The sequence below is a fragment of the Oncorhynchus masou genome, chromosome 24 (assembly GCF_036934945.1).
Source record: "Oncorhynchus masou masou isolate Uvic2021 chromosome 24, UVic_Omas_1.1, whole genome shotgun sequence".
NCBI classification, from domain to species: domain Eukaryota; kingdom Metazoa; phylum Chordata; class Actinopteri; order Salmoniformes; family Salmonidae; genus Oncorhynchus; species Oncorhynchus masou.
The window spans coordinates 6,537,701-6,552,798 of record NC_088235.1 but is presented as its reverse complement, the minus strand read 5'-3'; the positions used below and the strand labels follow the sequence as shown (position 1 = coordinate 6,552,798).

The 15,098-nt window shown below is 51.6% G+C and overlaps 1 protein-coding gene across 6 annotated transcripts in view; it reads right to left on the bottom strand.

The window, feature by feature from the left end:
* Positions 1 to 1,436: 1,436 nt before the first annotated feature.
* Positions 1,437 to 15,098, bottom strand: part of LOC135511809 (paladin-like) — a 169,843-nt gene continuing 156,181 nt past the window's right edge. For all 6 annotated transcript variants that reach the window (XM_064933279.1, XM_064933280.1, XM_064933278.1 and 3 more), the window contains one exon: positions 1,437 to 1,682. In XM_064933279.1, coding sequence (XP_064789351.1) covers positions 1,452 to 1,682 — 231 coding nt within the window. In that variant the 3' untranslated portion in view covers positions 1,437 to 1,451. The remainder of the gene's footprint in view (positions 1,683 to 15,098) is intronic.

The window sequence follows — 15,098 nt, the reverse complement described above, 5'->3', positions numbered from 1 at the left end:
GAGGAGGAGCGAGGGGTGAGGAGGAGGGCGAGGGTGTGAGGAGGAGCGAGGGTGTGAGGAGGAGCGAGGGGTGTGAGGAGAGCGAGGGGGTGTGAGGAGGAGCGAGGGGTGTGAGGAGGAGCGAGGGGTGTGAGGAGGAGCGAGGGGTGTGAGGAGGAGCGAGGGGTGTGAGGAGGACGGGGTGTGAGGAGGAGCGAGGGGTGTGAGGAGGAGCGAGGGGTGTGAGGAGGATTGAGGGGTGTGAGGAGGAGCCTTGTGTGAGGAGCGAGGGGTTGAGGAGGAGCGAGGGGTGTGAGGATGGCGAGGGTGTGAGGAGGCAGCGAGGGTGTGAGGAGGAGCGAGGGGTGAGGAGGAGCGAGGGGTGTGAGGAGGAGCGAGGGGTGTGAGGAGGAGCCTTGTGTGAAGTGTGAGGAGGAGCGAGGGTGTGAGGAGGAGCGGGGTGTGAGGAGGAGCGAGGGGTGTGAGGAGGAGCGAGGGTGTGAGGAGGAGCGAGGGGTGTGAGGAGGAGGGGTGTGAGGAGGAGCGAGGGGTGTGAGGAGGAGCGAGGGGTGTGAGGAGGAGCGAGGGGTGTGAGGAGGAGCGAGGGGTGTGAGGAGGAGTGAGGGGTGTGAGGAGGAGCGAGGGGTGTGAGGAGGAGCGAGGGGTGTGAGGAGGAGCGAGGGGTGTGAGGAGGAGCGAGGGGTGTGAGGAGGAGTGAGGGGTGTGAGGAGGAGCGAGGGGTGCAGAAGGGGGTTGGTTGTCTGTGCCGTGGATCAGATATCAGATAAGCCTGGGTCTGGAAACCTGTCACACGTTTCCTCACTGCACAGAAAAGGGCTGACGGGGTCCTTTTCCTTCATAAGCCACAGCAGCATTATTCTGAGATGTCATTGGACCGGTAAGAGGTCAAAGAAACCGAAACGAGGAAATCTGACAACTGGATATAAGAATACAACATAATATAAAAACAGTAATAACTGGTCGTTGATGTTGGATCATATCTTATTTTATGAAAAAAGTTAAGATAAAAGTAAATTTAATTCACCTATTTAGTTAATGAATGTGACCGGGTTAAGGGGCAATTACGTTGAATTTTCCCCTCATTGAAATGGAATTTTCTTATTTGAAAAGCATCTTTTTTTCCACCATTGAAAAGCAAAATGGGGGAAAATGTATTTGATATTTCAGTTTAGTTCCTGAATTGACTGAAATGAACTATAATTCACCCCAGCACTGTAGTAATGATGAACGTAATTATATAACCTCATTCTGGGTCAGAATTTACTATTGGGTGAGTGTTTCTACTGTTCTGCTGTGTGAATGGGAGGCCAACCCAATGAAGATATATTCTATTCTATTCCAGCCCAGTCTAGTCCAGTCTCTTCTATTCTAGGCCAGTGTACGGATACGTTATTCCACTGTGAGTTGTGCTGTGTGAATGAACGGGAGGCCCACCAACCATCCAGTCTCTTCTATTCTAGGCCAGTGTACGGATACGCTATTCCACTGTGTGTTGTGCTGTGTGAATGAACGGCAGGCCCACCAACCTGTTGCATCCAGGTGGTGAAGGATCGTTGCCAGGAGTTCTTCTTCTCCAGATGCAGGTAGCTGTTGAAGAGGATCAGATACATGTAACGCTCCAGATACTGGACACTCTTCAGAAGCAGCTGCTGCACCTCCTTCTCACTCTTACCACTTTTAATCTGTAGGGGAATCACGGAAAGAGGAGAGTCATGATAAAAAAAGGGCCCTCTGCACCAAAGGATGAGAACTGTAACCATAAAAACATTTAACAGTTGTTTTAGCGAACAGTTCAAGTGAACAGCAGCGTCCACACGACAACGGTAACTAATACACGGTACGGAAGAAACAAGACTTTATTTTAGGTGAACTATTCCTTTAATTCATGTTGTGGATCAGACTACTATGACATTGGGGAGGCAGGTAGCCTAGTGGTTAGAGCGTTGGGGCCAGTAACCAAAAGGTTGCTAGATCAAATCCCAGAGCAAGGTAAAAATCTAATCTCAGAACAAGGTAAAAAATCAATTGTCGTTCTGCCCTTGAACAGGCAGTTAACCCACTGTTCCTAGGCCGTCATTGTAAATAAGATTTCTTCTTAACTGACTTGCCTAGATAAATAATATGAAGATTGACCTCTAGACATATCTCACCTACCTCTGATCATGGGGAAAAGAGAAGTCATTATTATGGGTGTGGTCTCATTGGTAAACACTGTGTCACGAGCAACGTGAAGGTCATGGGTTCAATTCATCAGGAATCAGATCACACACAGTAAATGTATGTCACTTTGGATAATAGTCTCTTCTCAGTATATAGTGTATTATCATTATATTTCGTGGTGTCTGTTTGGCCAAGCATGAACACAGCACAGCCTGGTGAGAGTAAATGACAGTGCAACCCTTTCAACCAGGCCTTAATAGCCAGGTAACCACATAGAGCAGACAAAAGGTCAGATAGCTGTATGTCTTCTCTAATAGGCTAGAACTGTAGCCAACCATTCAATACCTCTCTACGCACTAATGACTCCTGGGATATCATTTATACCATCTTGGTCTCGGGTTGACATTTAACCTTCAGAAATAATGGGTGAGCAAATGAGGGCTAACAATACCAACATTTTTCACACTTCATAGGACAAAGAAATGATTTCCTATAATTTTCAGGGAACCCAGGACTGTGCACAGCAGTGTTTCCGACTCATCAAACATCTAAATGATTGCCACCACGGCAAATAAACATGGAACATGAAAAATAATTTCTGCAGAGGCACACTTTGAAGATGCTCGAATTTACTTTTCCTCTGCCAACAAAAATGAGTAATGAACAGAGAAATCAGACAACACTATATTCTAAACAGGGTGGCAGGGTAGCCTAGTGGTTAGAGCGTTGGACTAGTGACCGGAAGGTTGCAAGTTCAAACCCCCGAGCTGACAAGGTACAAATCTGTCGTTCTGCCCCTGAACAGGCAGTTAACCCACTGTTCCTAGGCCATCATTGAAAATAAGAATTTGTTCTTAGCTGACTTGCCTGGTTAAATAAAGGTAAAATAATAATAAATAGTTGATCTGCCTTGCCAGCTTGTTGTTGTGTGTTCTATGCAAGATAAATATTCCTCCCGAGACGCATTTAAGTTGTGAATTTCCAATCGTAGGGAAAACTGCAGTTTTAATGGCCATTGGTTGTTTTTTTAAAGGTCGATCCCAGCTTTCCATTCCTACGTTGGTTATTTCACAATTCCTAAATATGCGCAAACTGCGTCATTTTAAAGCCAGAGTTTTTAGCAGCGGCATGGTTAACATGTTTCCACTTTGCAATTTGCTGTGAGTGAATAGGGGAGAGTGGGGCTAAATGTAACAATTTTGGGGTAAATTTGGGGTAAAAAGCCAACCTTATTCATTACACTTTGGATGGTGTATCAATACACCCAGTCACTACAAAGTTAGAGGCGTCCTTCCTAACTCAGTTGCCGGAGAGGAAGGAAACCGCTCAGAGATTTCACCATGAGGCCAATGGTGACTTTAAAACAGTTAAGAGTTTAATGGCTGTGACAGGAGAAAACTGAGGATGGATTTAACAACATTGTAGTTACTCCACAGTACTAACCTAAATGACAGAGTGAAAAGAAGGAAGCCTGTACAGAATACAAATATGCCAAAACATGCATCCTGTTTGCAACAAGGTACTAAAGTAATACTGCACAAAATGTGGTAAAGCAATTCACTTTCTGTCCTGAATACAAAAGTGTTTTCACAGAACATGAGTACTACTTTCCATATTTTCAAGCATAGTGGTGGCTGCATCATGTTATGGGTATGCTTGTAATCGTTTTTCAGGATAAAAAATAAATAAAACAGAATGGCACTAAGTACAGGCAAATCCTAGAGGAAAACCTGGTTCAGTCTTCTTTCCACCAGACACAGGGAGATGAATTCACCTTTCAGCACGACAATAACCTAAAACACAAGGCCAAATCTACACTGGAGTTGTTTACCATGAAGACAGTGAATGTTCCTTAGTGGCCGAGTTACAGTTCTGATTAAAATCTAATTTAAAATCTATAGAAATATATGAAAATGGTTGTCTAGCAAAAATATAAACGCAACATGAAACAATTTCTAAAATACTGAGTCACAGTTTTATAAGGAAATCAGTCTTAAAATAAATGAATTAGGCCCTAATCTATGGATTTCACATGACTGGGCAGGCGTGCAGCCATGGAGGGCATAGACCAACCCACTTGGCAGCCAGGCCGGATGTCGAGGTCCCGTATTCATTAAAACTAAATGGAAGAAAACAGAACGAAACGGGTAGGGACAACCTGAACTTAAGAAGCGCTCATTTACAACGGAATACTATTTGCTACGGGTTGCTACGGTGTGCACTAATGAATATGACCCAGGAAGTCTCTCTTCCTATTTCCAGTGTGTTCTCCTCCGTTTGTTGCAGTAGCAGATAAGTATCAAGTATCAAAGTGGGCATACATTTTTACTCGTTCTCCACGCTCCAACTTTATGTCTCACTGAAAAGACTAACCAATCAGGACGACTGAAGAGAGAAAAAGACATCAAGCATTTACCTCGTTCTCTCTCGACGCTGAGAAACCTTGATAATGGGGTCCTTTTTCAATAACTGGTTACTGGCACCATGGTATCTGCTGACAAGGCTCTTCTAGCAGCGCTACGGTTTCGTCCCAACCTGCACCCTATTCCCTATTTAATGCACTGCTTTTTTTTTACCAGGGCACATAGGGATTATGGTGAAAAAACGGTGGACGAAATAGGGAGCCATTTGGGATGTAGCCCATTAGTCAATGTCAGGAACGAGGGTTTTTAATGTGAAGCTTTGATTGCTTTGGGCCTTGAGCTAACCCTGGAACGGAGTACTAATGCTTCAGAGTGTTTGTAGTGGCAAGGTTGGAGGGGGGTTGGGGGGGGGTGGGGGTAGAGGGGTGAGCTAACCCTGGAACGGAGTACTAATGTTTCAGACTGTTTGTAGTGGCAAGGTTGGAGGGGGGTTGGGGGTAGAGGGGTAGAGGGGTGAGCTAACCCTGGAACGGAGTACTAATGTTTCAGAGTGTTTGTAGTGGCAAGGTTGGAGGGGGTTGGGGGGGGGTGAGCTAACCCTGGAACGGAGTACTAATGCTTCAGAGTGTTTGTAGTGGCAAGGTTGGAGGGGGGTTGGGGGGTATAGGGTTGAGCTAACCCTGGACCGGAGTACTAATGTTTCAGAGTGTTTGTAGTGGCAAGGTTGGAGGGGGGTTGGGGGTGGGGGGGTATAGGGTTGAGCTAACCCTGGACCGGAGTACTAATGTTTCAGAGTGTTTGTAGTGGCAAGGTTGGAGGGGGGTTGGGGGTGGGGGGGTATAGGGTTGAGCTAACCCTGGACCGGAGTACTAATGTTTCAGAGTGTTTGTAGTGGCAAGGTTGGATGGGGGTTGGGGGTGGGGGGTGAGGGCTAGAGGGGTGAGCTAACACTGGAACGGAGTACTAATGCTTCAGAGTGTCTGCAGGGGCAAGGTTGGGAGGGGGGTTGGGGGGTAGAGGGGTGAGGAGAGACAGGAGTGAGTTGAGGGGTGAGGGGGGTGAGGGGTGAGGAGGGGGTAGAGGAGTGAGGAGGGACAGGAGGGAGTTGAGGGGTGAGAAGGGGGGGGAGTTGAGGGGTGAGGGGGAGTTGAGGGGTGAGGAGGGGGAGTTGAGGGGTGAGGAGGGGGAGTTGAGGGGTGAGGAGGGGGGTAGAGGGGTGAGGAGGGGGAGTTGAGGGGTGAGTTGAGGGGTGTATAGGGGGAGTTGAGGGGTGAGGAGGGGGTAGAGGAGTGAGGAGGGACAGGAGGGAGTTGAGGGGTGAGGAGGGGGGTTGAGGGGTGAGGAGGGGGTAGAGGAGTGAGGAGGGGGAGTTGAGGGGGTGAGGAGGGGGAGTTGAGGGGTGAGGAGGGGGTAGAGGGGTGAGGAGGGGGGAGTTGAGGGGTGAGGAGGGGGAGTTGAGGGGTGAGGAGGGGGGTAGAGGGGTGAGGAGGGACAGGAGGGAGTTGAGGGGTGAGGAGGGGGTAGAGGGGTGAGGAGGGACAGGAGGGAGTTGAGGGGTGAGGAGGAGGGGTAGATGGGGTGAGGAGGGGGGAGTTGAGGGGTGAGGAGGGGGTAGAGGGGTGAGGAGGGACAGGAGGGAGTTGAGGGGTGAGGAGGGGGGTAGAGGGGTGAGGAGGGACAGGAGGGAGTTGAGGGGTGAGGAGGAGGGGGGAGTTGAGGCTAGCTCCCTGTAGCATCAGCAGTCTGAGCAGAAAGCAGAATGTATTAAGACGACATGATAATTCATATTTGTAACTGCCAGAATGAGGTGTGTTTGGGGTCTGATAGAAAATGCTGCGACATTAAATGAATTGCAATTTAAAAAAGGTCACACGAACTGTATAAGAACAAACTAAGAAACATTCTGTGGCGCATTGGGGCTAAAGAAAACGGGTCCTTTTACAATGTCAACAGATAGTAAATAGGTGGACTGGTGGAGGAGTCAGTGGTACTTCCTGTCCATTCCCAAACAGGGGCGGGAGAGACACCGCCTCCGTGAAGGAGTCAGTGGTACTTCCTGTCCATTCCCAAACAGAGGCGGGAGAGACACCGCCTCCGTGAAGGAGTCAGTGGTACTTCCTGTCCATTCCCAAACAGGGGCGGGAGAGACACCGCCTCCGTGAAGGAGTCAGTGGTACTTCCTGTCCATTCCCAAACAGGGCGGGAGAGACACCGCCTCCGTGAAGGAGTCAGTGGTACTTCCTGTCCATTCCCAAACAGGGGCGGGAGAGACACCGCCTCCGTGAAGGAGTCAGTGGTACTTCCTGTCCATTCCCAAACAGGGGCGGGAGAGACACCGCCTCCGTGAAGGAGTCAGTGGTACTTCCTGTCCATTCCCAAACAGTGGCGGGAGAGACACCGCCTCCGTGAAGGAGTCAGTGGTACTTCCTGTCCATTCCCAAACAGGGGCGGGAGAGACACCGCCTCCGTGAAGGAGTCAGTGGTACTTCCTGTCCATTCCCAAACAGAGGCGGGAGAGACACCGCCTCCGTGAAGGAGTCAGTGGTACTTCCTGTCCATTCCCAAACAGAGGCGGGAGAGACACCGCCTCCGTGAAGGAGTCAGTGGTACTTCCTGTCCATTCCCAAACAGAGGCGGGAGAGACACCGCCTCAGTGAAGGAGTCAGTGGTACTTCCTGTCCATTCCCAAACAGAGGTGGGAGAGACACCGCCTCCGTGAAGGAGTCAGTGGTACTTCCTGTCCATTCCCAAACAGGGGCGGGAGAGACACCGCCTCCGTGAAGGAGTCAGTGGTACTTCCTGTCCATTCCCAAACAGGGGCGGGAAAAGCGAGAGATCACAGTGTTCCGAGGTTCTGTCCCAAATTGAACCCTATTCCCTATATAGTGGCCTACTTGTGACAAGATGAACGAAGACCCAAGTAACCATATCAAGGGAATAGGGTGCCATTTGGGACGTCAGCTTGAGGTTGTTAAACGTTGTGCAGACGTTGGTGGCCGGCACATGACATAATAAAGGCATGTCATATTTTAAAAACATAATGTAGATGCATCCCTCTCCTCTCCTTTCCTCTCCTCCGGTCCCCTCTCCACTCCTCTGGTCTCCTCTCCACTCCTCTGGTCTCCTCTCCTCTCCTCTGGTCCCCTCTCCTCTCCTCTGGTCCCCTCTCCTCTGGTCTCCTCTCCACTCCTCTGGTCTCCTCTCCACTCCTCTGGTCTCCTCTCCTCTCCTCTGGTCCCCTCTCCTCTCCTCTGGTCCCCCCTCCTCTCCTCTGGTAGCCTCTCCACTCCTCTGGTCTCCACTCCACTCCTCTGGTCTCCTCTCCTTTCCTCTGGTCCCCTCTCCTCTCCTCTGGTCCCCCCTCCTCTCCTCTGGTCCCCTCTCCTCTCCTCTGGTCCCCTCTCCTCTGGTCTCCTCTCCTCTCCTCTGGTCCCCCCTCCTCTCCTCTGGTCCCCCCTCCTCTCCTCTGGTCCCCTCTCCTCTCCTCTGGTCCCCTCTCCTCTCCTCTGGTCCCCCCTCCTCTCCTCTGGTCCCCTCTCCTCTCCTCTGGTCCCCTCTCCTCTGGTCTCCTCTCCTCTCCTCTGGTCCCCCCTCCTCTCCTCTGGTCCCCCCTCCCCTCCTCTGGTCCCCTCTCCTCTGGTCTCCTCTCCACTCCTCTGGTCTCCTCTCCTCTGGACCCCCTCCACTCCTCTGGTCCCATCTCCTCTCCTCTGGTCTAATCTCCTCTGGTCCCCCCTCCACTCCTCTGGTCCCCTCTCCTCTGGTCCCCCCTCCACTCTGGTCCCTCCCTCTTCTCCTCTGGTCCCCTCTCCTCTCCTCTGGTCCCCTCTCCTCTCCTCTGGTCCCCTCTCCTCTGGTCTTCTCTCCTCTGGTCCCCTCTCCTCTGGTCCCCCCTTCACTCTGGTCCCTCCCTCCTCTCCTCTGGTCCCCTCTCCTCTCCTCTGGTCCCCTCTCCTCTGGTCTCCTCTCCTCTCGTCTCCTCTCCTCTCCTCTGGTCTCCTCTCCTCTCCTCTGGTCCCCTCTCCTCTCCTCTGGTCCCCCCTCCTCTCCTCTGGTAGCCTCTCCACTCCTCTGGTCTCCACTCCACTCCTCTGGTCTCCTCTCCTCTCCTCTGGTCCCCTCTCCTCTCCTCTGGTCCCCCCTCCTCTCCTCTGGTCCCCTCTCTCTCTCCTCTGGTCCCTCTCCTCTGGTCCCCTCTCCTCTGGTCTCCTCTCCTCTCCTCTGGTCCCCCCTCCTCTCCTCTGGTCTCCACTCCTCTCCTCTGGTCTCCTCTCCTCTCCTCTGGTCCCCTCTCCTCTCCTCTGGTCCCCCTCCTCTCCTCTGGTCCCCTCTCCTCTCCTCTGGTCCCCTCTCCTCTGGTCTCCTCTCCTCTCCTCTGGTCCCCCTCCTCTCCTCTGGTCCCCCTCCCCTCCTCTGGTCCCCTCTCCTCTGGTCTCCTCTCCACTCCTCTGGTCTCCTCTCCTCTGGACCCCCTCCACTCCTCTGGTCCCATCTCCTCTCCTCTGGTCTAATCTCCTCTGGTCCCCCTCCACTCCTCTGGTCCCCTCTCCTCTGGTCCCCCTCCACTCTGGTCCCTCCCTCTTCTCCTCTGGTCCCCCTCCTCTCCTCTGGTCCCCCCTCCTCTCCTCTGGTCCCCTCTCCTCTCCTCTGGTCCCCTCTCCTCTGGTCCCCTCTCCTCTGGTCCCCCCTTCACTCTGGTCCCTCCCTCCTCTCCTCTGGTCTCCTCTCCTCTCCTCTGGTCCCCCCTCCTCTCCTCTGGTCCCCCTCCCCTCCTCTGGTCCCCTCTCCTCTCCTCTGGTCTCCTCTCCACTCCTCTGGTCTCCTCTCCTCTGGACCCCCTCCACTCCTCTAGTCCCATCTCCTCTCCTCTGGTCTCCTCTCCTCTGGTCCCCCCTCCACTCCTCTGGTCCCCTCTCCTCTCCTCTGGTCTCCTCTCCTCTGGTCCCCCCTCCACTCTGGTCCCCTCTCCTCTCCTCTGGTCCCCTCTCCTCTGGTCTTCTCTCCTCTGGTCCCCTCTCCTCTGGTCCCCCCTTCACTCTGGTCCCTCCCTCCTCTCCTCTGGTCCCCTCTCCTCTCCTCTGGTCCCCTCTCCTCTCCTCTGGTCCCCTCTCCTCTCCTCTGGTCCCCCTCTTCTCCTCTGGTCCCCCCTCCTCTCCTCTGGTCTCCTCTCCTCTCCTTTGGTCCCCTCTCCTCTCCTTTGGTCCCCTCTCCTCTCCTTTGGTCTCCTCTCCTCTCCTTTGGTCTCCCCTGGTCTCCTCTCCTCTGTACCTCTCCTCTGGTCTCCTCTCCTCTGGTCCCCTCTCCTCTCCTCTGGTCTCCTCTCCTCTGGTCCCCTCTCCTCTCCCCTGGTCTCCTCTCCTCTGGTCCCCTCTCCTCTGGTCCCCTCTCCTCTCCTCTCCTCTGGTCCCCTCTCCTCTCCTCTCCTCTGGTCCCCTCTCCTCTCCTCTGGTCCCCTCTCCTCTGGTCCCCTCTCCTCTCCTCTTCTCTGGTCCCCTCTTCTCTTTTCTCCTCTGGTCCCCTCTCCTCTCCTCTGGTCCCCTCTCCTCTCCTCTCCTCTGGTCCCCTCTCCTCTCCTCTGGTCCCCTCTCCTCTCCTCTCCTCTCCTCTCCTCTGGTCCCCTCTCCTCTCCTCTGGTCCCCTCTCCTCTGGTCTCCTCTCCTCTGGTCCCCTCTCCTCTGGTCCCCTCTCCTCTCCTCTCATCTCCTCTGGTCCCCTCTCCTCTCCTCTCCTCTGGTCCCCTCTCCTCTCCTCTCCTCTCCTCTGGTCCCCTCTCCTCTCCTCTCCTCTGGTCCCCTCTCCTCTCCTCTGGTCCCCTCTCCTCTCTCCTCTCCTCTGGTCTCCTCTCCTCTGGTCCCCTCTCCTCTGGTGCCCTCTCCTCTCCTCTGGTCTCCTCTCCTCTGGTCCCCTCTCCTCTGGTCTCCTCTTCTCTGGTCCCCTCTTCTCTTCTCTCCTCTGGTCCCCTCTCCTCTCCTCTCCTCTGGTCTCTTCTGACAGCTGATCTAACTGGACAACACGTGAATCCTGTCTGTCTATCTGAGAACCCTGTGAAGCTCATATTCATTAGTGCACAGCGTAGCAAAAACTTTTTTATTAGAAACTAAATGGAAGAAAACAAAACAAAATGGGTAGGGACAACCTGAACATAAGAAGCGCTAATTTGCAACTGAATACCATTTTCTACGGGTTGCTACGGTGTGCACTAATGAATATGACCCAGGAAGTCCCTCTTCCTATTTCAGTGTGTTCTCCTCCGTTTGGTGCCTATTGAACAGGACCCTGATCCCCCTGTGCACCTTGCCTTCCCAGAAGGCTCTGAGGCAACACTAGTTCAGCGTGCTCACCCTCCTCTCAACTCTCTCTTCAGCCTGAATATAACACAGCGCCCATTCCTGGCAGACACATGTGCTCCAGATAGACAGAGACACACACACACACACACCTGCACAGCGCGCACACACACACACACACACCTGCACAGCGCGCACACACACACACACACACACACACACACACACCACACACACACACCTGCACACACACCTGCACACACACCTGCACACACACACACACACACACACACACACACACACACACACACACACACACACACACACACACACACACACACACACACACACACACACACACACACACACACACACACCAGCTGTGACTGCACACTTCTTGACACCTCCTCCCATACAACAGACAGATGTTTTCTGCATGCTCCTCGAGGACAACACATCACACCATAAAAACCCTAAATGTGCATTGAATTAAAAACAGGAAGTCATCTGTCAATTAGGAGCTGACGTGTTGTTGTTGAACATATTGACATCTGATGTCATATTGACATCAGCCAAATCCCAATGTACCTGACAGCAGACAGAGGCAGGCGTCAAGCCATCAACTCACTGTGGATCATGTAACAGAGTAGAGAAACGCCAGAGGATGACGATGGAGAAACACTAGGATGAAGATGTGGAGTAGTCAGAGTCAGTCAGCCCGTCAGAGTCAGTCAGTCAGTTATTCAGTCAGTCAGTCCATCAGTCAGTCAGTCAGTTATTCAGTCAGTCAGTCAGTCCATCAGAGTCAGTCAGTTATTCAGTCAGTCAGAGTCAGTCAGTCAGTTATTCAGTCAGTCAGTTATTCAGTCAGTCAGAGTCAGTCAGTCAGTCAGTCAGTCAGTCCATCAGAGTCAGTCAGTCAGTCAGTCAGTCAGTCCATCAGAGTCAGTCAGTCAGTTATTCAGTCAGTCAGTCAGTCCATCAGAGTCAGTCAGTTATTCAGTCAGTCAGAGTCAGTCAGTCAGTCAGTCAGTCAGTCCATCAGAGTCAGTCAGTCAGTCAGTCAGTCAGTCCATCAGAGTCAGTCAGTCAGTTATTCAGTCAGTCAGTCAGTCCATCAGAGTCAGTCAGTCAGTCAGTCAGTCAGTCAGTCAGTCAGTTATTCAGTCAGTCAGAGTCAGTCAGTCAGTTATTCAGTCAGTCAGTTATTCAGTCAGTCAGAGTCAGTCAGTCAGTCAGTCAGTCCATCAGAGTCAGTCAGTCAGTCAGTCAGTCAGTCCATCAGAGTCAGTCAGTCAGTTATTCAGTCAGTCAGTCAGTCCATCAGAGTCAGTCAGTTATTCAGTCAGTCAGTCCATCAGAGTCAGTCAGTTATTAAGTCAGTCAGAGTCAGTCAGTCAGAGTAAGTCAGTCAGTCAGTCAGTCAGTCAGTCAGTCAGTCAGAGTAAGTCAGTCAGTCAGTCAGAGAGTCATCCCTAGTATCCACATAACCTCAGTCATACAGAGAACCCCATGTGGCTCCCACAGATAGGACTAGAGAGTAATAACTTCGACTCTGAGAAAGGGAGAGGCTCAAGTCCACCTTATAACTCTGAATGCTTAACGGCTCCTGGTCTATGTCCCAAACTGCACCCTATCCCCTATATACACTATATAAAGACTAGAGGGTCATTTGGGACACACCCAACGACTGCTGTGAGAGCTACTGCTTATACCAGTCCATTAATCCACATGGACTGGATTTAGTGGAGGGGGGACCAGGAGCACCTATTCCCTTTATAAAGTAGAAAACGAAGTAGGTGCTCCTGGTTATAAGTAGGGCCCTATAAAAACGGAGTAAGTGCTCCTGGTTATAAGTAGGGCCCTATAAAAACGGAGTAGGTGCTCCTGGTTATAAGTAGGGCCCTATAAAAACGGAGTAAGTGCTCCTGGTTATAACCAGCGCCCTATAAAAACGGAGTAGGTGCTCCTGGTTATAACCAGCGCCCTATAAAAACGAAGTAGGTGCTCCTGGTTATAAGTAGGGCCCTATAAAAACGAAGTAGGTGCTCCTGGTTATAAACAGGGCCCTATGAAGGGAATATATACTCCTGGTTATTAGTAGGGCCCTATACAGGGAGTGCCTGGTTATTAGTAGGGCCCTATAAAGGGAGTATATCGGCCCCTGAACTCTGCGACCTTTTGCCACATTTCAGGTTTCAAACATAAAGATATAAAAGGTGGCAAAAGGTCGCAAAGTTCAAGGGGGCCGAATACTTTCGCAAGGCACTGTATGCTCCTGGTTATTAGTAGGGCCCTATAAAGGGAATATATACTCCTGGTTATTAGTAGGGCCCTATAAAGGGAATATATACTCCTGGTTATTAGTAGGGCCCTATACAGGGAATATATACTACTGGTTATTAGTAGGGCCCTATACAGGGAATAGGTGCTCCTGGTTATAACCAGGGCCCATAGGGTTCTAGTCTAAAGTCATATACAGAGAATATGGTGACAGTGGGACACATACCGGCTGTTTGAACCGAGGCAGTCAGAAGTTGAAGCATTCCCCTCCCCCTGCCTTTCTAATAAGGACAGAGAGAGAGAGAGAGACACTACAGTAGTATTAGATCTGGATTATAATACTTCATCTGGGCTCGATTGAGCTTGCCTGGTGAGATGGAACCAATAGAAAACTGCAAACCCTGCCCATCTGGCACCCCAGGCAGACTAAACTAAACCCCGCCCATCTGGCACCCCAGGCAGACTAAACTAAACCCCGCCCATCTAGCACTCCAGGTAGACTAAACTAAACCCCCACACATCTAGCACTAAACTAACCCCGCCCAAACCCCCTAAACCCCATCCATCTAGACTAAACTAAACTAATCCATCTGGAACTCCAGGTAGACTAAACTAAACCCGGCCCATCTAGCACTCCAGGCAAGCTAAACTACACCCCGTCCATCTAGCACTCCAGGCAGACTAAACTAAACCCCGTCCATCTGGCACCCCAGGCAGACTAAACTAAACTAATCCATCTGGCACTCCAGGTAGACTAAACTAAACCCCGCCCATCTAGCACTCCAGGCAGACTAAACTAAACCCCGTCCATCTAGCACTCCGGGTAGACTAAACTAAACCCCCACCCATCTTGCACCCCAGGCAGACTAAACTAAACCCATCCATCTGGCACTCCAGGCAGACTAAACTAAACCCCCACCCATCTTGCACCCCAGGCAGACTAAATCATCCATCTGGCACTCCAGGCAGACTCCAAACTAAACTAAACCCGCGTCCATCTAGCACTCCAGGTAGACTAAACTAAACCCCCACCCATCTTGCACCCCAGGCAGACTAAACTAAACCCATCCATCTGGCACTCCAGGCAGACTAAACTAAACCCCCACCCATCTTGCACCCCAGGCAGACTAAACTAAACCCATCCATCTGGCACTCCAGGCAGACTAAACTAAACCCCGCCCATCTAGCACTCCAGGCAGACTAAAATAAACCCTGCCCATCTAGCACTCCAGGCAGACTAAACTAAACCCATCCATCTGGCACTCCAGGCAGACTAAACTAAACCCATCCATCTGGCACTCCAGGCAGACTAAAATAAACCCATCCATCTGGCCCTCCGGGCAGACTAAAATAAACCCATCCATCTGGCACTCCTGGCAGACTAAAATAAACCCATCCATCTGGCACTCCAGGCAGTAAATCTTTCAAGTATTAGAATTTCAAATAGATTTTAAACTCAGGTCTGCTGAGAGATCCTAGTATGTGGACTGAGAGGACCTAGTATGTGGACTGAGAGGACCTAGTATGTGGACTGAGAGGACCTAGTATGTGGACTGAGAGGACCTAGTATGTGGACTGAGAAGCTCTGTATGTGGACTGAGAGGACCTAGTATGTGGACTGAGAGGACCTAGTATGTGGACTGAGAGGACCTAGTATGTGGACTGAGAGGAGCTAGTATGTGGACTGAGAGATCCTAGTATGTGGACTGAGAGGACCTAGTATGTGGACTGAGAGTCTCTGCATGTCTGCTCCTGGACATATGGACTCGATTAGCATTCATTCATCAGTCCCCTACAGAGGATACCTCCTCCCTCCTCCTCTCCTTCTAGTCCCCTACAGAGGATACCTCCTCCCGCCTCCTCTCCTCCTAGTCCCCTACAGAGGATACCTCCTCCCTGACTCCTCTCCTTCTAGTCCCCTACAGAGGATACCAGAGGATCCTCCCTGACTCCTCTCCTTCTAGTCCCCTACAGAGGATACCTCCTCCTCCTCTCCTTCTATTTA